This window comes from Pelobates fuscus, chromosome 13 (genome assembly GCF_036172605.1).
Source record: "Pelobates fuscus isolate aPelFus1 chromosome 13, aPelFus1.pri, whole genome shotgun sequence".
Classification (NCBI taxonomy): domain Eukaryota; kingdom Metazoa; phylum Chordata; class Amphibia; order Anura; family Pelobatidae; genus Pelobates; species Pelobates fuscus.
Genome location: NC_086329.1, coordinates 80,967,139 through 80,988,796, shown reverse-complemented (window position 1 = coordinate 80,988,796; position 21,658 = coordinate 80,967,139). Strand labels below are relative to the sequence as shown.

The following is a 21,658-nucleotide window of genomic DNA, read 5'->3' as shown; positions in this document are numbered from 1 at the left end:
GGAAGTATTGTAAGGGGAAGAAGAAAGATGAGAGATCTCTTCTCTGTAGAGAATTTTGTCAGTGAAGTGAGTTGCAAAGTCTGAGGCGGTCAAGTTAGTAGGTGGAGGAGGAACAGCAGGGCGAAGAACAGAGTTAAATGTGTGAAATAGTCGTTTGGATTCGCGGGAGAGTGTGGTTATGAGGGTATTGAAGTAATTAACTTTTGCGGGGGAAAGAGGCAAGCTGTATGAGCTCAGCATAAATTTATAGTGGAGAAAGTCAGATGCACAGTGAGACTTTCTCCAACAGCGTTCAGCAGTTCTGGAGCATTTTTGGAGGTATCGAGTGAGCTTGGTGTGCCAGGGTTGTTGTTGGGGGTGACTGCAGCGTTTAAATGTACAAGGTGTCATGATGTCTAGTTGAGAGGAGAGGGTGAAATTGTAGAAGGAGGTTGCAGAACTAGGACAGGTGAGGTTTGAGATAGGTAAAAGGAGAGTTTGGAGATTAGTGGATAAATGCTCTAGGTCAAGACATTGGAGGTTTCTGTGAGAGTGACGTTCAGACGGTGGTGTCAATTGGGTCTTAGGTATGCCAATGTCAAAAGTCAGCAGCTGGTGGTCAGATAGAGTAAAAAGAATATTGGAGAGATTAGAGGCAGTACAGAGGTTGGTAAAGGCAAGATCAAGAGTGTTTCCCGCTGTATGGGTTGCTAAATTGGACCATTGCGTAAGGCCAAAGGAGGAGGTTACAGAGAGCAGACGAGAGGCATCAGTGCAATTGAGGTTGTTGATTGGGATATTGAAATCCCCAAGTATAAGGGAAGGAGTGCTAGATGAGAGGAAGTGGGGAAGCCAGGAAGAAAAGTGCTCAATGAATAGTCTAGGATAACCGCGGGGGCGGTAGATGATAGCAATTCTTAAAGGAGTGGGTTTAAATAGGCGGACAGTGTGAACTTCAAAAGAAGAAAAGGATAAGGCAGGGGGAGTTATGATTGGTTGAAAGGTACATTGAGGGGAGAGAAGGATGCCTACGCCGCCTCCTTTACAGTTGGGTCTGGGAGTTTGAGAGAATTGTAGCCCACCAAAATATAAAGAGGCAGGAGTAGCGCTATCAGAGTGGGACAGCCAGGCAGGGCCGGCCTTAGGGGTGTGCGAGCTGTGCGGCCGCACAGGGCGCCATAGAGCAGGGGGCGCCCTGCGGCCGCACAACTCACACATGGCCGGGATAAAAAAAATAGAATAAATAAAATAATTTGCGGTGGGGGCGGGGCTTAGCGTGTGGCGGGGGCGGGGCTTAGCGTGTGCCGGGGGTGGAGCTAAAATGCCGTCTAACTGCTGCAGGGGAAGCAGGAAGGAGTCCAGGGGAAGCAGGAAGGAGTCCCTGCTTCCCCCAACAACCAGAATCCAGGAGCTGCACTGCCTGTCTGCCTCCACAAGGAACAGAGGTAACTATGTAATTGTCTGCTTGTGTGTTTGTGTGTCTGTGTGTTTGGCTGTCTGCCTGTGTGTCTGTGTGTGTGACTGTGTGACTGTGTGTGTGTGTGTGTGACTGTCTGCCTGTGTGTGTGACTGTGTGTGTGTGACTGTCTGCCTGTGTGTGTGTGACTGTGCGTGTGACTGTCTGCCTCTGTGTGTGACTGTGTGTGGCTGTCTGCCTGTGTGTGTGTGTGTGGCTGTCTGCCTGTGTGTGTGTGTGTGTGTGACTGTCTGCCTGTGTGTGTGTAGCTGTGTGTGTGACTGTCTGCCTGTGTGTGTGTGTGTGTGTGGCTGTCTGCCTGTGTTTGTGTGTGTGTGACTGCCTATGTGTGACTGACTGGGCAGACTAGATGGGCCGAATGGTTCTTATCTGCCGTCACATTCTATGTTTTTTTTGGCTGTCTGGGTGTGACTGCCTGCGTGTGTTTGTGTGTGTGGGAAGGGGGAAGGAGGGAGGGAGGAGTGGGGGAGGGGGGAAGGAGTGCGGGAGGGAGGTCGGGGGGGACGGGAAGGGGGGGCACTGTGAAGATTTCTCGCACAGGGCGCCCAAAGGCCTAAGGCCGGCCCTGCAGCCAGGTCTCTGTTAGTGCAAGCAGTGTGAGTGAGTTTGAGATGAAAAAGTCGTGTATGGTTGTTGATTTTAAATTACTGCAGATGGAGCGGGCATTCCAGATTGCACAATGAATTTTGGTAAGTGAGGGTAAAGGGCAGGGTATTGTGATGAGGTTTGTGGGGTTTCTGGTTGTCTTAGTGTGTGTAGAGAAGGTGAAGGGCCCTGCTGCTAGAAGTAGGAGGAGAGAAAGTGACAGGAGGTGTGAATGGGTTTTGTATGCATGGGGTCTAGGATGAGATTGATTGTGGGTCGGAGTGAAAGAGTAGAAAATTGAGTTTAAGGCATGAGATGAGAGAAGGGGGGAGTGTAGCAGAGAGGGGCATATGTAAATGTGGATGGGGGGTGAGTAAAGTGGGTGTAAGGAGGGATTTTTATACTGAGGGAGACTGAGGAAATAATTGGAATATCAAGAGCAGGTGAAGGAAGGAAACATATTATGTTATATGGGTTAAGAAAGTGCAAGAGTGTACTAATAAGAGGCAGGTTTTTTTGTTTTGTTTTTTTTAACCTAACTAAAATGTGGGTGTGACAGACAATCTATAAATGTAATAATGAGCATGGGGTGGGCATCAGGCTTGCTCACTGAAGTAATGGGTTTGCAAAATTGGGGAATCAGGCTATTGAATAAAGAGATGTGAGGGTCAGAGAGCTTGCAATAAAGGTAAGGGAGGGGGATATGTATCTAGGTACAGAGATGAAGAGATGGATATTCAAATAAAAACAAACATATCAATAAGAGAAGGGAGGGATCAGAGGTCAGTCACAAATCAGAGGGGAAATAGAGGAATGCATATAGGTGAATAAAACAATTACATACAGGGCAAGCAAAACTACACTTTAGCATAACAGACAAGATATAAATACAAGAAAATATACAATGTACACAGGATATATTAAATATAAAATAAAAATAAAATAAATGTAAGGTAAAAATAAATGGTGTGCAGGATAGAGTAGTAGTATGGTCTTCCAGAAGGCTACCTTTGCAGACGATCAGGCTTCCTCACTGAAGTAATGGGCTTGCAAAGTTGGGGAATCAGGCTTTGCAGACGATCAGGCTTGCTCACTGAAATAATGGGCTTGCAGAGTTATCTTGGAGCGTAATTTACATGGCAGGTAAGACACTGCTCTGGGAGATGTATGACATAACTATTTCTAATAAAAAGCATAATATAGTGATTATCATATATATTTGTGCATAACTGAATTAAATGGTTATGTATTCCCCATGTCAAAAGAACACACTAATGTTATAAATACAAATTAATCCTGGTGCCTTATAGATTATTGGGTCTGCAAGTCAAAATAAAGTAAAAAACACCTCTCAACCAGCGGTGCCCCGGTCTTGTCGTGGGCACATTCTGCTTTCTTCTGTAATGCACAGAAAAGCATTGGGGGGGCCAGACCATGATGGTGACTAGATGTGTTTCTGGGGAGCTTCCTGAGCCATACTGCACAAATTGAATTTCTGAGCTAATTCAGCAACTATTTCTAAGCTCGCTACTTACTCTTAGTCTTACGACATGACAGAGAGATCGGGGAACATGCCCTGCAATCCTCTCAAGCAATCTAGTCGCCAAAGTACAACGAGACCTAGCAGGTGCTTTGGAGGGGAGAGGCAGCCGGTCTCCAGGACAGGCGCAAGCAGAGCCCCAAGCGTGTTACTGATGCTCTGCTGCACCTCCCCTTTGGACCAGTGGGAGTGATCCCGGTCCCCACCCAAAAGGCTCTCATGACCCACCGCGGAGCCACGGCAGTAACTCAGAAGCAGACATTACTGTCAAAGCTACTCCTAAGATGGTGGACGCTGTGGATACCCTCACCCAAGGAGGAGTGATGACCACTACTCTCCAGCGCCTGGATGCCCTCTTCGATGCGTTTTGGAAGAAGCTAAGGGCCAAGCAGTCAATACCGGAGACTGTGATGACACCCACACGAACCAGCCTGTCACACACCAAGCAGCCCAGCAGCTCTTGCCAGAGGCCCGCTACGCCTGAGATGGCGCAGGCCATGTCCACGTGCCGCAAAAAAAACAAGCTGTGCACCGACAGGCAACACGCAGACAAGCAGTGGAGCTACACAGCCATACAGCTCCTGTGAACACACAAGCGACAAGAGGAGAGCTGAGGAAAAGGGCGGAATGCACCGACACATGCCAGATCAGCTGCTGACACCTCAGGCTCTGTGTGTGCAAATCCATGCTCTGTGGGACAGTAAATTCCCCATCATGGGGATAGGCTGAAAACCAAATCAAGCCATATACTATGTGTTATATCTAGGGTGGATGAATGTTAGTTTAACATGCCCTTTTACTAATCTCCTGTTGTCTTTCATTTACAAAAGTTTCATTTCTATTAATCAATTTAGCATACACTAGGTGCAATCGCTACTTTATAAGCTCTTATTCAATATAGATGTCTCCCACCTGAGTCTAGAGCGATAGGGTGGCAAACGTGCAAACTGAATCTATTGATATTATCCTAATATTATTCTTAGCTCTGCTATCACTGCAGATTTAGATAACCAAACGTAATTCTGCTTTTTTGTCAAGCATATTCTGCAGTATAATTGATCTCTTCATAGAGCTATTTTCACATTATCTTGTTTTTAATTTAATCTTGTTTATTTTGAAAAATAAAATGTGCAGTTGACTCAAATGCCATGACAAAGTATGCAGTTGTAATGCTTGTTACCGCTGTTGAGGCCATAAAAGCCTGTATGTAATTTTAGGCACAACAAAAATAAAGAATAAAAAAAGAAAAAAAGAAAGAAAGAAAAGCATTGAAGGCCTTACTGTGTGTTTGTGGCATTGGAAGTGTTTTTGACAGATACTAGAGACATACTGACTGACAAATGTAAACATTGTTGCTTCTCATAAATGGCAATGCTTACATTTGTCATAGTACAAAAATATTATCTTGGTGTCAATACTACTACATTAAGCTGTAGTGATGTTGGCTGTTAGATTGTTTATTTAAGGCTCAGCATTCTACTGATTACAGAAAAGTGTCAGGATTATGTTTGAACAGTTTTCCTCAGTAGAATGAAATACATAACCTACTATACAAATATAGCAAGTCAACAATCCACAAACATCACAGTAAGAGCAGACTCTCAACATATAGCCAAATAGTTTATCCAAATCACAAATATCAGGGCCAGATGCTCCTGATATACCAATTTGAAGAAGAAAAAATGTCAAGGAAGCTGAAAATGGATGTTGACAGTCAATAAGGACATGTCATGAAAGTAAATAATTCCAAATATTCATGCAGGCATCAGTTAGGGGTTGCCTTCTTCAGTTTCTGAAAGCATAAAGAACAACGTCTACAACCTAGTAAAAACAATATGACAAAACCGTAATTCTAGCCAGTACAGATGGCCTTATAACATTTTAAGCCCTGTTAGCAGCTCAAAAGGTTGAAAACTCACTTGTGGTAGATACTATACAATTTAAAATTGGAGAAAAGCCTTTGGACTTCTTTCTAATTTCTAACCTCGAGGGGCAGGTGTAGATATTCTCAAATTAATTTTTAAAGTGGAACAATGTTATTTTCCTTTTCCCAATGTATTATTCTTTGTAGATCACATAAATACAGGCCAACTATAAGCAACTGTCTTGAAACAAACTCATCTTCTGTATTCAAATGACTTTGAGCAAGATGGACCTTTGTGGACAAGCTCAGTTAGGTTTTTACATGGGACACTGCACATATGTAGGGTTATGTTACATAATATATGGATTTTGGAGGCTCAAGGGCTTATCACACATACAGTAAGGATTCCATGTTAATGTCAACTCAATCCATAAATGCAATTAATACAACTTTCAGATAGTATTGACTGCTTTAAAACCGCTGTGCTAATTGTCAAAAATATCTAGTGTTCTGGAACTCCTATTTGCAGTGATGTATTCTTTGTAAGACTAATTATTTCTACCTAACAGTGCCTTGTGAGTGAGTGCTGCATAGGAATCCTGACATTCTTAATTGAAAGGGGTTTCATAAATGAGAAACAAGATGTGATTGGTTAGTGATTTCCAGTGAGCAATGAGTACATTGAATGCTACAGCCAACAATGAGTACATTGAATCCTACATCAAGCAATGAGTATATTGAATGCTACATCAAGCAATGAGTACATTGAATGCTACATCAAGCAATGAGTACATTGAATGCTACAGCGAGCAATGAGCAATGAGTACATTGAATGCTACAGCGAGCAATGAGTACTTTGAATGCTACAGTGAGCAATGAGTACATTAAATCCTACAGCAAGCAATGTGCAATGAGTACATTGAATGACCAGGGATGCAAATAGCACCTGTACTAGTTGGGTTGTAGTGTGGGACTGCACTACATCCCCACATTGGATTCACCCATTAAACAGACAACCAATATACCCAAATAATAATAATAAAAAATGTATTGTAGATATGATTCCAATAAAAACTTATATGCATTTTATTATGTTTTTTTTATTGGAGGTATATCTAAACACAGCTTTCAATTGCTGCAGATCTCCTATCTGCAGCCATTTGCAAGCTCTTCTCATCTAACCCCGCCCAGACTTTATGTTGCTGTCCAATCACATATTTCCCAATGCAGCTCAATGGGTAGTCATGCAAGGTAGGTCCTCTTGGCAATTGCCTGCCTCTTGAATTTAGCTCCACTGAGCTAAGCCTGATTGACCGCCAGGGGATGTAACAAGGTTCATTTATAAAACTGCCGCTTTCTACTTAAATCTGCACTTTTTGTGCCGCCTCTAAACTACTTTCAATTACTTTATCCCTTGGGCTATCACAGTGGGCTAATTCTCCCACCCATGTAGCTGGCAATACCCATGACCTAATATTCTCTTATGCATGTACAGTATCTAATATCTGCAACACTCCACCACCTCTTATCGTTTGCGCTCGTGTATCCCCTCACCCAACAACCTCAGCCTAACCCCCCTAAACTCAGGAGGGACCTTGATTCTCTTGATCTCCAGCAGCTGTCAGCTGATATTGATTCACGACTACTGTCCATCCCTTCCCTCTCCTGTCCTTCACTGGCTATCTCCACATATAACACTACCCTCACCTCTGCCTTGAACACTGCAGCACCACTCCAAACAAGCACCTCGAGTAGAACCCGCCCCCAACCGTGCTATACTAAATCAACACGCTACCTGCAAAGATGCTCCCATTGTGCTGAATGCTCCTGGAGGAAGTCTCGCACCCAGTCACACTTTCACCATTATAGATACATATTGTGTTCATACAGCGCAGCCCTTGCCCTCGCCAAACAGTCCTACTTTTCCTCTCTCATTAGTTCATGCTCCTGCAATCCCAGGCATCTCTTTGACACCTTTAATTCTCTTCTTTGCCCTGCTGTAGCCACCCCCCAAACTACTGCCGATAGCTTTGCATGTTACTTTACTGACAAGATTGAACAGCTAAGGAAATAATTCTCCCCTCCTTGCCGTTCTCTTTCTCAGCCACACATAGATCATCCCTTCCCTACCCTTCAGACATTCTCCCCGGCTACTGACCAAGAGATGGCTGCTCTTCTCTTTTCCTCTTGCCCCACCACTTGCCCACTCGATCCTGTGCCATCTCACCTTATTAGATCTCACTCCACTTGTCTCATGCCTTCCTTAAAACACATCTTCAACTGCTCTCTCTCTTCTGGCGTTGTTCCTGCTGACCTTAAACATGCCACTGTAGTACCTATCCTGAAAAAAACATCCATCGACCCATCCACCCTCTCTATCGTCCCATATCTCTGCTCCCTTTTTCCTCAAAGCTTCTGGAAAGACTTGTCTTTACCCGTGTGTCTCATTTCCTCAATTCCAACTCTCTCCTTGACCCTCTTCAATCTGGCTTCCGCCCTCTCCACTCTACTGAGAATGCGCTTATCAAAGTTACTAATGACCTAATCGCAGCTAAATCTAAAGGCCACTACTCCATACTAATTCTTCTTGACCTCTCTGTGGCCTTTGACACCGTTGATCATGCTCTCCTTCTTCAAACTCTTCAATCGCTCGGTCTCTGTGACTCTGTCCTCTCATGGTTTTCCTCTTATCTTTCCCAATGCTCATTCAGTGTCTCCTTTTCTAATGATACGTTCTCCACCCTTCTCCACCCGTCCTGTCTCGGTTGGAGTCCCCCAAGGCTCTGTACTTGGTCCCCTTCTATTTTCTCTTCATATTGCCTCTCTTGGCAAACTTATTACCTCTTTTGGATTCCACTGCCACCTGTACGCTGATGACAACCAGATATATCTCTTCTCCCCTGCCGTCCTGCAATGTGTCACTGCTTGCCTTTCTTCCATCTCCGACAGGATGTCCTCCCGCTTTCTGAAACTTAATCTCTCTAAAACTGAGCTCCTCGTCTTTCCTCCTCCTAATACTGATCCTCCTCTTTCGCTCTCCCTTCAAGTTTGTGGTACCCTCATCAGTCCATCCTTGCAAGCACGCTGTCTTGGCATCATACTTGATTCTGGCCTTACCTTTGAGCCTCACATCCAGTATGTTGCCAAATCCTGTAGATTCCATCTAAAAAACATAGCCCGCATCCGCCCCTTTCTTACGCAAGATGCTACCGAGGAGCTTGCCCATGCTCTGGTAATTTCCTGCACCGCTACAGTCCATAATGAACACTGCTGCCAGACTGATTTTCCTCTCTAGTCGGTTCTCTCACACCTCACCCCTCTGTCAAGCCTTACATTGGCTTCCTGTATGCTATAGGAGTCAATTCAAGGTACTAACTCACACCTATAAAGCACTGAACAACTCTAGCCCCCTTTATATCTCTTCACAGATCCATAGGTATGTCCCTTTTCAGTCTCTCCGCTCTGCCCGTGACTACCTCCTGTCCGTTGTCCGCACCCGTACGGCCAACTCACGCCTGCAGGACTTCTCGCGGGCGACTCCTTTCCTATGGAATAGTCTGCCTACCGCCATCAGACTCTCCCCTAGCCTTGCATCTTTTAAGAGGTGCCTTAAAACCCATCTCTTTTGGATAGCTTATGGCCTACCAGACTAACCTCTACCTCACATACCTGTCTCTTTCTCTCTCCTAAAGGGCAGCCCGCCTTATTTGAATGCAAATTCCTGTCCTACCGTGTTTTACACCCTACCTCCTATAGAATGTAAGCTCGTTTGAGCAGGGTCCTCACCAACCTATCGTTCCTGTAAAAAAAATTTTTGTAATTGTCCTATTTATAGTTAAATCCCCCTCTCATAATATTGTGAAGCGCTACGCAATCTGTTGGTGCTATATAAATGGCAATAATAATAATAACACGTCAGTAAGTGCTCTGTTCAGGCCATGTGTGATTCCAACATCTATTTTGCCACAGGATATTGTCACTCTGCATCCTCTTTTTCTGATGCTCAGGTCATTCTCAGGGGACCCCAGAAGTGACTCTGGCCAATAGCCTTTTTCGTCTTTCTAAATACATGCACTGTTCTCCCTAGCCTGTGCCCTGTCAGGATTCTTAGTACTGAGCAAGATAACATACATTATCCTGTTGTGTGTATTTGTTTCTGACCCAGCTCTGTTTTTGACTGCTCTGACCTCTCACCTTTTCATTACACTATATCTGTCATCCTTGACCTCGCCCTGTATGACTTTGCTTCACCTACTTGCAGGTGAGTTTTTGTTGCGCTTGGCCTCACATTAACCCTGGCCATCCTTTAATTCTCTATCTAAGATCCACATTGAAAAATGTGCATCTAAACTTTGTCCAAAACTAGGTGCCCTGTACAGAAACAAATCCTGCCTAAGTCCTTCATCTTTCCAGCCTTGTGTTTAAGAGCTTTTGTGGGAAGCTCTCACCCTACCTGAGCAGAATGCTCTCCCCAGCTGTTTTTCACCTCCTATAACCTCTGATCCAGTACTAGCACTTTATTAAGTCTACCTCAATACAAAAAGAAATCAACCCAATAATCCTTTTCCTACAGAGCTCCACAATTATAGGACAACCTCCCGCACACTTTCAAATCTTCCCCAAGCCTAAAGTCCTTTAAGAGATCCCTCTCTACATACCTCAAAACAGAATGCACGTGTCATGGTTGATTACATATTTCCTACCTGGTCTATGTTAAATTTTGTATATATTGTGTATTAATATTGTTTTTGTGTTTTATTGTACACTAACTGCAACAATGCAATGTTTTCTGGACCCAGGACATACTTGAAAACGAGAGAAATCTCAATGTATCCGTCCTGGTAAAATATATTTTATAAATAAATAATCTAGTTAATTTGTCCTATTACCTGTGTGTTGACTCCTGCTCTCACTATTCTATCACAAGGATTACTTCAAGTCTCTCCTAAGTCAAGCATCCAGCGCAAGCTGGATACCACAGTCTTTATCAAGTTTATTCTGTTAGACTTCTCATCTCATATCCAGAATCCTATATCTTATATTTTAAGAGACCAAAGAGACACTTAATCACTTTTTGCTATGTGGATCTCAGCCTGTGCTGTTGTTAGTGTTTATGGTTTTGCTGGAAGTAGAGTGTCCATCTCTTGTAGAAATATCCGTCATCTACTAATCGTGTTTGTAGTTATTTTTTCTTTTCATATTAAATCACCAGCACACTAAACTTGGCTACAAGTAAAAAAAATAAACAGTTAATCTGGATGTAGAGATTACCAGTTCTCTGACACCGTAAGAAATTGTATGTGATTTCACAGCTACCTGCCTTGGTGTCCAATGAAAATGAGATTTAATATAATATAACCACATACAACTTAAAACCAAGCCAAAAAAACAAACACGCAAACAAAAATATAGACATCAAAAGAGTATATGAATTAAAATTGGCACAATGATAAATTGTGTTGACAAAATCGATTTCAAGGTTTTGTATTTATACGTATTGCTTTCTTGGTCAAACCATGGCAGCTTTGGTAATGGGAGGAACAACCCATTAGTTAATGCTCTCACTGTTTTTATCAGGAAAAGAAAACATGGGTTATAATGAAAACAATTCTTGAAAAGCATTTAACAATTCTTTAAAACAATACTTGAATGCACAACAATTCACACTTTATTTTCTGTATTGGTTTCCTGTTGTATTCGCAAGAAACACCAAAACGATTTTTGTTGTGTGTTTGTGTTCGCCATTAAATGCCTATATTCAGGACTGTTAGTTGGCCTTGAGGGCTGGGATGGAAACCACTGCTTTAGTGAGAAAACCTGCACTATATTTAATTGAGATGCAACTGAAATTATCTGACATTTTATTAGATGTAGTGTTGGTAGAGATGTCCCGAACAGTTCGCCAGGAACCGTACGCCGGCGAACATGAAAAGTTTGCGAACGTGGTTGCCACGAACACGCGCGATGTGTCGGTCCGCCCACTATTACGTCATCATTGAGTAAACTTTCAACCGGTACCTCACAGTCAGCTGACACATTCTGGGAGGGAGGGTCTGCTGCTGATTGGCTGGAATGTGTCTGCTGACTGTGAGGTACCGGGTCAAAGTTTACTCAATGACGACGTAATAGGAGGCGGACCGACACATTGCACATGTTCGTGGCGAACACATTCGCTAACTTTTCATGTTCGCCAGCGAACTGTTCGGGACATCTCTAAGTGTTGGGGTTTTAGACAAGAGAATAGACAAGATATATAATAAGATATAAATATTGGAGACACAGAGAATCTTACAATTATTTATTTTGTTCTCAAACCTTAAATTACATAGTCAGTTCCTTAAAATTCTGTAAAAGTTAATGATATTTAATTTCACTCATTCATTTTAACGCTGGTGGTTATAGCAACATCTTGTTCTGTGAGTTTTTTATTTCAGGGTAAGGGCTCTCGCGAGCCTCCATCATTTTCAAGGAAGCAGGCTGAAGGGTCAGTGTTGAGCCCCCTTTAGTGTCAGTTTAGGACCCACTTTAGGGGGGGTCTGCTTTGACGTTGGCAGGCGGGCATTCCCTCCAATGGCCATTGGAGCAACTAAATGACCTCCATTTGTCTAATTATACATAGGGATTAAGAAGAGAGTGCAGGTAACGTTTTCTTTGGTTTTTACTATATATTGGGGCTGATGTGTACTGTAGTCATTGCTGCCGGCCCAGTAGTGATGGGAGTGAGCGCAGGACTGATCTTTTTGTATTTGTGTTTACTTTGTATCACACAGCCTTGTTAAAATGCTGCCGCTTATCCCATGTGTTCCCTATTAAGGGTTAATAAGTATATAGGGGTGTATATAAAAAATACCCCTCTCTCTCTCATTGGAGATATCTTTGCCAGAAGCTCAAGGAAGCAGGCTGAAGGGTCAGTGTTGAACCCGCTTTAGGGTCATTTTAGGACCCGCTTTAGGGGGGTCTGCCTTGACTTGACGTTGGCAGGTGGGCATTCCCTCCAATGGCCATTGGAGCAACTAAATGACCTCCATTTGTCTAAATATACATAGGGATTAAGGAGAGAGCACAGGTAACTTTTTCTTTTCTTTGTTTTTTACTATATATTGGGGCTGATGTGTACTGTAGTCATTGCTGCGGGCCCAGTAGTGATGGGAGTGAGTGCAGGACTTATCTTTTTGTATTTTCTAAAAAACTCCATGTTTCTTCCAGGGATTTGTGCTGTAAAGGTGACAGTGAATACCCCAAGTGTGCAGGTGACTAGAGGAGGAAGTGCTCTCCTACCCTGTTTGTTCCGTACCACTGCTGCACTGAACCGTCTGAACATTATCTGGACAGTCTCTCCACTAGTGGAACCCCAACACCCACTGCAGGTAATACTGTGTTTTTTTTACATAACTCCACTGAACGACTCACACATTGAACTTATTAAGTGGATCTTTCCTTCATGGTGTGGAACCATAGTGGAGATTTTGATGACAAGCACAGCATAGTTGCGAACTGTCATAGTTTTTCAAGGAATGTTCCTCCAGACTAAAGTCCCTCAAAAAAACAGGTCCTGTGATCAGCCCCATTTTCTATATTCAACCCTGCAATTCAGTTTTAAGACTTGAACAATTAAATAATACTGCAATAAAAATGTGATCCTGATGATCCCGGTATCACTGACCAGGTGAAACGCGCACCAGTTGCACAAGTAGACTCACACTGGAATTAGGACGTTTATTTATTTGATTTATTTATCAGAACCGGTGACTGGCTGGCAAATTATTAGGGCATAGCTAGAAAGCAGCTGAAAATAGAACATTCTAGGGAACAGCCTAGCCACCTGTTCTGCTTAGGATTTGAATTAATAGATTTGTTCCAGTGTGGGTTACTGCTTTGTCTTGGACTATTTAGTTTGGTCTTCCACCTATATACATCCAAACCAGACCTTAGACTAGGAATTTAGAGGGCATCACAATTGTTTGCCGTTTAAATGCATAGAGACAAGTAGGACTTACCTAGTTTTGTGCTGTTTGGTGTATATTAAATATGACTGGTGGTGATTTTTTTTTTTTTTTTGGGGGGGGGGGGGGGGGGGGGACCAATATTGCCACGACATTCTAAGTTAATTTCAAATATATATTATTGCAATAATTGTACTAAATATAAAAGAATCATTAGTATTTATTTATATTTGGGGGAATAGCGACCCCTAGTGGGGTAGATTTAACATTACTGGGATTACCCAGTTTCAACTCACCTGAACAGTGACCCCTATATAACAGTATATGTGTTTGTATAACCTTTTTTCTGAATAGTGATCTTCATGGGTTTCAACTAACTAGGGGGATAGTGACCCCCTGGTGAACAGTGTATAAACTGCAATGCCTTTTACCAATACATTATTGATACAAATTATATACTGTTCTAAGTTAAACATACATTTCTCTAATGGTTCACAGTCTCTTTTACTATTTATTTTTCTTCTTCCTTTTGCTTCTCCTTTAGTGTGTGGGAAGGTCACGGGTGATTTTTGTACCTTTGTTTAGACAATGTGTTCGTTTTTGATAGGTTTTTAATTCTAATATGAATGAATTAAAAGTGACATTTTAATTACACCACATTTTCTACTGTATTATTTCTGAAGGCTAAAACCCCTTGGCCGTGTGGTTGACAAACAGACTGGTCTCACAACCCTTTTAAGGGTATAGTTTTCTACATTAAATAATACTGAACTCATAAACTGAACTAAAGAAAAGGACCCGCTTAGGGGGGTCTGCCTTGACGTTGGAGGTGGGCATTCCCTCCAATGGCCATTGGAGCAACTAAATGACCTCCATTTGTCTAAATATACATAGGGATTAAGGAGAGAGCGCAGGTAACTTTTTCTTTTCTTTGGTTTTTACTATATATTGGGGCTGATGTGTATTGTAGTCATTGCTGCCGGCCCAGTAGTGATAGGAGTGAGCGCAGGACTTCTCTTTTTGTATTTGTATTTACTTTGTATCACACAGCCTGGTTACAATGCTGCCGCCCATCCCATGTGTTCCCTATGTATATAGGGGTGTATATAAAAAATACCCCTCTCTGTCTCATTAGAGATATCTTTGCCAGAAGCTCAAGGAAGCAGGCTGAAGGGTCAGTGTTAGCAGGGGCGTACCTAGAGCATTTGGCACCCGGGGCGGACCCTGAGTGTGGCACCCCCCCCCCCCTCCCCATAATAAAAATGTAAGAAAACACCCACATTTTTTTCAATGTTTTCAATAATATTTATTGCACAAATTTGTAAACTGCTTGTAGCATTTGTAAAATGCGCCAGTTTTGTAGAAGGGGGAAGACCAGTGCTTTTGTAGAAAGGGGCTGGTGAGAACTGCCCTGCTCCTTTCTACAAAGCCCCTTGTCTCGCCCTTCATATAAAAACCCTGCACCCCGATCACATAAATTTCATACACTCCCTACACATAAAAACCCTGCACCCCGATCACATAAATTTCATTCACTCCCTACACATAAAAATCCTGCACACCCCTTAATAAAAAACCCTGCACACCCCCTTAATAAAAAACAAAAACGTGCACAACCCCTCTTAATAACAAAAAACCTGCACACCCCCCTTATAAAAACCCTGCACACCCCCTTAACAAAAAAACAAAAATCTGCAGTGCACATCCTCCCTTAATAAATAGAATACTGCAACCCCCTTAATAAAAAAAAACCTGCACCCCCATTATTTAAACCTCCCCCTTTAATTCTTTAATCCACAGCCCCCTTTAATTAATCCACACCCCCCTTAATTAATACACCCCCCTTAATTAATCCACAACCCCCTTAATTAATACACCCCCATTAATTAATCCACAACCCCCTTAATTAATACACCCCCATTAATTAATCCACACACCCCTTAATACACCCCCCTTAATTAATACACCCCCCTTAATAAATCCTCACTGCCCCTTAATTAATACACCCCCTTTAATTAATCCACACCCCCCTTAATTAATACAGCCCCCTTAATTAATCCACACCCCCCTTAATTAATACACCCCCTTAATTAATCCTCACTCCCCCCTTAATTAATACACCCCCCTTAATTAATCCACACCCCCCTTAATTAATACACCCCCTTAATTAATCCTCACTCCCCCCTTAATTAATACAGCCCCCTTAATTAATCCACACCCCCCTTAAAACACCCCCTTAATTAATCCTCACTGCCTTAATTAATACACCCCCCTTAATTAATCCTCACTCCCCCTTAATTAATACAGCCCCTTAATTAATCCACCCCCTTAATTAATCCTCACTCCCCCCTTAATTAATACACCCCCTTAATTAATTCACACCCCCCTTAATTAATACACCCCCCTAATTAATCCACTCCCCCCTTAATTAATACACCCCCTTAATTAATCCTCACTCCCCCCTTAATTAATACAGCCCCCTTAATTAATCCACACCCCCTTAAAACACCCCCTTAATTAATCCTCACTGCCTTAAATACACCCCCCTTAATTAATCCTCACTCCCCCTTAATTAATACAGCCCCCTTAATTAATCCACACACCCCTTAATTAATACACCCCCTTAATTAATCCTCACTCCCCCCTTAATTAATACACCCTCCTTAATTAATCCAAACCCCCCTTAATTAATACAACCCCCTTAATTAATCCACCACCCTTAAAACACCCCCTTAATTAATCTTCACCCCCTTAATTAATACACCCCCCATAATTAATCCTCACTCCCCCTTAATTAATACACCCCCTTAATTAATCCTCACTCCCCCCTTAATTAATACACCCCCCTTAATTAATCCACACCCCCCTTAATTAATACACCCCCCTTAATTAATCCTCACTCCCCCCTTAATTAATACAGCCCCCTTAATTAATCCACACCGCCCTTAATTAATCCACCCCCTTAATTAATCCTCACTCCCCCCTTAATTAATCCACACCCCCTTAAAACACCCCCTTAATTAATCCTCACTGCCTTAAATACACCCCCCTTAATTAATCCTCACTCCCCCTTAATTAATACAGCCCCCTTAATTAATCCACACACCCCTTAATTAATACACCCCCTTAATTAATCCTCACTCCCCCCTTAATTAATACACCCTCCTTAATTAATCCACACCCCCCTTAATTAATACAACCCCCTTAATTAATCCACCACCCTTAAAACACCCCCTTAATTAATCTTCACCCCCTTAATTAATACACCCCCCATAATTAATCCTCACTCCCCCTTAATTAATACAGCCCCCTTAATTAATCCACACCCCCCTTAATTAATACACCCCCTTAATTAATCCTCACTCCCCCCTTAATTAATACACCCCCCTTAATTAATCCACACCCCCCTTAATTAATACACCCCCCTTAATTAATCCTCACTCCCCCCTTAATTAATACAGCCCCCTTAATTAATCCACACCGCCCTTAATTAATCCACCCCCTTAATTAATCCTCACTCCCCCCTTAATTAATACGCCCCCCTTAATTAATCCACACCCCCTTTAATTTATACACCCCCCCTTAATTAATACACCCCTTTAATTAATCCACACCCCCTTAATTAATACACCCCCTTAATTAATACACCCCCTAAATTAATACAGCCCCCTTAATTAATCCTCACTCCCCCCTTAATTAATACACCCCCCTTAATTAATCCTCACTCCCCCCTTAATTAATACAGCCCCCTTAATTAACCCACACTCCCTTAATTAATACACCCCCTTAATTAATCCATACCCCTCATAATACCCCCTTAATTAATCCTCACTCCCCCTTAATTAATACAGCCCCCTTAATTAATTCACACCCCCCTTAATACACCCCCTTAATTAATCCTCACTCCTTTAATTAAACCTCCCTCCCCTTTAATTCTTTAATGGCCATTATCCACCCCCCCCCTTTAATTAATTTAGCCCCATCACAAAAAATGACTACTTACATTTTGATGATGCCTTGACCGACTGGGTGCCTCACCGCCCGGATATTGGATCCTTCCGCTGGATAGTTCCGTGAAGGCGGGCTGACGGCGCTGCGCACGACGTCATCACGTTGCGCGACGCCGCGGCCCACAACACTCCTCCCCCTTCTCATCCTGGAAGTAAGTCCTGCCGGGCCGCAAAGGTGCTGCGGCTGTGCGCAGCCGCCGCAGCGTAATGATGGGGGGTGACACATGACACTGGGCGTCATGGCACCCCCCTAGTCAGTGGCACCCGGGGCGGGCCGCCCCCCCCGCCCCCCCCTTAGTACGCCACTGAGTGTTAGGACCCGCTTAGGGGGGTCTGCCTTGACGTTGGCAGGCAGGCATTCCCTCCAATGGCCATTGCAGCAACTAAATGACCTCCATTTGTCTAAATATACATAGGGATTAAGGAGAGAGCGCAGGTAACTTTTTCTTTTCTTTGGTTTTTACTATATATTGGGGCTGATGTGTTTTGTAGTCCTTGCTGCCGGCCCAGTAGTAACGGGAGTGAGCACAGGACTCTTTTTGTATTCATAAACTGAACTGTTGAGCTGATTTCTGCATAAGACTCTCAAAATTGGGAGATATGGAATCAGGAAGTGGTGCAGGCCTTTAAGGGAGCGTCACCATAATTAATGGACCAGCACAGATGGGCCATAATTGATGGCCCCCACCATACAGGACCATACAGAAAGCACTGTTGAAGCATTTTGTGCATGGTCCTAGTGCCTACTGCACAAAGCAATCACGTCTAATGATGAACTTGCCCTGTGCTGGTGCCAGGGAACTAAATCAGGATTGTAGGACAGGACTGTGGAAGCAGGACAGTTTGGAATCCCGATAACATACTTACCATAGTGCCAATGCATACCCCTCCTCAATATCATCGCTCAGCAGGGTAAAAGGGCGCTGGCCGGTGACACAAAATTTTACTGGTACCACCCAAACACCCACCTGGAAAGAGGGCAGGTCTGCCTGAAGAACAGGCAGATCAGCTGGTGTAGATAGAGGTGTGAGCACAAAAAGGTCAGAGATGCCAGATATCACAAAAACATCCCTACCTGTATCTCCTGAACTGAGTTAACACAGGTTTCACCCCTTAAGGACCCATGACATGTGCGACATGTCATGATTCCCTTTTATTCCACAAGTTTGGTCCTTAAGAGGTTAAAGATGGCAAAAATGGCACACTCCGACAATAAGCTGCTGTCCAGCTTCTCATGTCTTCTACACTACTGAAATTATTTTGTTCAGGCAAGAAAACCCAGAACTATATTAAAAAAAAGTGCACTCATGCTGCACTTTCTGGAGTTATTATTATTATTATTGCCATTTATATAGCGCCAACAGATTCCATAGCGCTTTACAATATTATGAGAGGGGGATTTAACTATAAATAGGACAATTACAAAGAACTTACGGGAACAATAGGTTGAAGAGGACCCTGCTCAATCGAGCTTACATTCTATAGGAGGTGGGGTGTAAAACATATTAGGACAGGAATTTGCAGTCAAATAAGGTGGGTTGCCCTTTAGGAGAGAGCAAGAGACAGGTATGTGAGGTAGAGGTTAGTCTTTGAGGCCATAAGCTTTCCTAAAGAGATGGGTTTTAAGGCACTTCTTAAAAGATGCAAGACTAGGGGAGAGTCTGATGGAGGTAGGCAGGCTATTCCATAGGAAGGGAGCCGCCCGCGAGAAGTCCTGCAAGCGTGAGTTGGCCGTACAGTTGCGGACAACGGACAGGAGGTGGTCACGGGCAGAGCGGAGAGACCGAGAAGGGACATACCTATGGATCTGTGAGGAGATATAAGAGGGGCTAGAGTTGTTCAGTGCTTTATAGGTGTGAATTAGTACCTTGAATTGACTCCTGTAGCATACAGGAAGCCAATGTAAGGACTGACAGAGGGGTGAGGTGTGAGAGAAACGACTAGAGAGGAGAATCAGTCTGGCAGCAGCATTCATTACGGACTGTAGCGGTGCAGCGCGGCTTTTGGGAAGTTACTAGAGCATGGACAAGCTCTTTGGTAGTATCTAGTGCAAGAAAGGGGTGGATGCGGGCTATGTTTTTAAGATGGAATCTACAGGATTTGGCAACATGCTGGATGTGAGGCTCAAAGGTGAGGCCAGAATCAAGTATGACGCCAAGACAGCGCGCTTGCAAGGATGGACTGATGTGGGTAGCACAAACTTGAAGGGAGAGCGAGAGAGGAGGATCAGTATTAGGAGGAGGAAAGACAATGAGCTCAGTTTTAGAGAGATTGAGTTTCAGAAAGCGGGACGACATCCAGTCAGAGATAGAAGAAAGGCAAGCAGTGACACGTTGCAGGACGGCAGGGGAGAGGTCTGGGGAGGAGAGATATAACTGGGTGTCATCAGCGTACAGGTGGTAGTGGAATCCAAAAGAGGTAATATGTTTGCCAAGAGAGGCAGTATAAAGAGAAAATAGAAGGGGACCAAGGACAGAGCCTTGGGGGACTTCAACCGAGACAGGACGAGGGGAGGAGGTATCATTAGAAAAAGAGACACTGAATGAGCGTTGGGAGAGATAAGAAGAAAACCACGAGAGGACAGAGTCACAGAGACCAAGCGATTGAAGAGTTTGAAGAAGGAGAGAATGATCAACGGTGTCAAAGGCTGCTGAGAGGTCAAGAAGAATTAGTATGGAGTAGTGGCCTTTGGATTTAGCTGCGATTAGGTCGTTAGTAACTTTGATAAGCGCAGTCTCAGTAGAGTGGAGAGGGCGGAAACCAGATTGAAGAGGGTCAAGAAGAGAGTTGGAATTGAGGAAATGAGACACACGGGTAAAGACAAGTCTTTCCAGAAGTTTTGAGGAAAACACAAATGGGGTTCCGCCGTAATTTCGGCAAACAAACTGGCCATCACGATTTGGCCTGGTCAGGTGCCGCTGATAATTGAGGCGGGCGGCAAGGAAGCACTCTTCCCTGCTCAGCTCCCTCACGCGCACCGCAGGATTCTGGAGCTGGAATATGACGTCACTCCTGCCCAGGCACCACTAAGAGGCGCGCCAGGAAGCTGAGCAGAAAGATCACTCCTTTCTTGCCGCCCGCAATGTATGGCCGCACGCCAGCCGCTCAGCCTAGCAGTCCCACTGGACCCCAGGGAAATAGAGTCTCCATGCCAGCACTCCCAAAGGTAGGGAGGCTGGGTGGAGTGAAATTTTAAAAAACAAATAAATTGTGTGTGTGTCTGTTAAGGAGTTTGTATGTGTGTTTGTCAGTGAGTGTGTGTGTGCTTATCAGTGAGGGTGTATGTGTGTATGTCTGTGTGTAAGTATGTCTGTGTGTGTGTGCGTGTGTCTCAATACATCTGTCAGTGAATGTGTCTGTGTGTGTTTCAATATTTCTGTTAGTATATGTCTGTGTGTGTGTCAGTATATCTGTCAGTGTATGTGTATGTGTGTGTCAGTATGTCTGTGTGTGTGAATGTGTCAATGTATGTCTGTGTGGGTCAGTATGTCTGAATGTGTGTCAATATGTCTGTCCGTATATATATATTTGTGTGTCAGTGTATGTGTGTGTCAGTATGTATCTGCAGATGTGTCAATATGTCTGTGTGTGTGTATGTGTCAGTATGTCTGTCAGTGTAAATGGCTGTGTAAGTATGTTTTGAATCTCTCTACTTTAGTTCCCCTACTGCATTGGGTTAAAATGTGTAATTGGGATTGTGGGAGGGGCCCAAGAACATAAAATCTATAACATATTTAATTTATATAATCAAACTTTAAAAGCCCTTTTCTGTTTAGTAGATAACTTTCTTATTTGCTATCCTTATGTGGGATTGCCATTTTTAAAAATATCAACTTAGGGAGCTATCTACTAAACACATACACATGTATATACATATACACACACATAATCACAGATGTGAACATACACACACATACACACACACACAAACACACACAATCACAGACCTATGCTCACAGACCCACATACATCACTAACTTGTGGGTCTTCTCAATCACAGACCCACATACATCACTAACTTCTGTGCTCTTCCTGCACAGGTCCCTTGTGCGCCCAGCAGTGATGCCGATGCCAAGATTACGTCATATGCCAGCGGCCGGCTCACTGCAAGGTGCACGAGGGAGCTGCCCAGAAAGGGCACAGAATGTAAAGGGCTCCCTGCCTCCCTCGCTGCCCTCTGTTGGCTATTTGTTAATATTACAACTTCCATATGTCACAGTTGACTGAAATTAATACAATTCAATTGAAGTGAATGATCCA

The 21,658-nt window shown here is 43.4% G+C and overlaps 1 protein-coding gene across 1 annotated transcript in view; it reads left to right on the top strand.

The window, feature by feature from the left end:
* The window catches only part of LOC134582630 (immunoglobulin superfamily member 11-like), an 86,073-nt gene that overhangs the window by 54,325 nt on the left and 10,090 nt on the right, over positions 1 to 21,658 (top strand). The window contains exon 3 of the mRNA XM_063439293.1: positions 12,652 to 12,812. Within this exon, the coding sequence (XP_063295363.1) occupies positions 12,652 to 12,812 (161 nt within the window). The remainder of the gene's footprint in view (positions 1 to 12,651; positions 12,813 to 21,658) is intronic.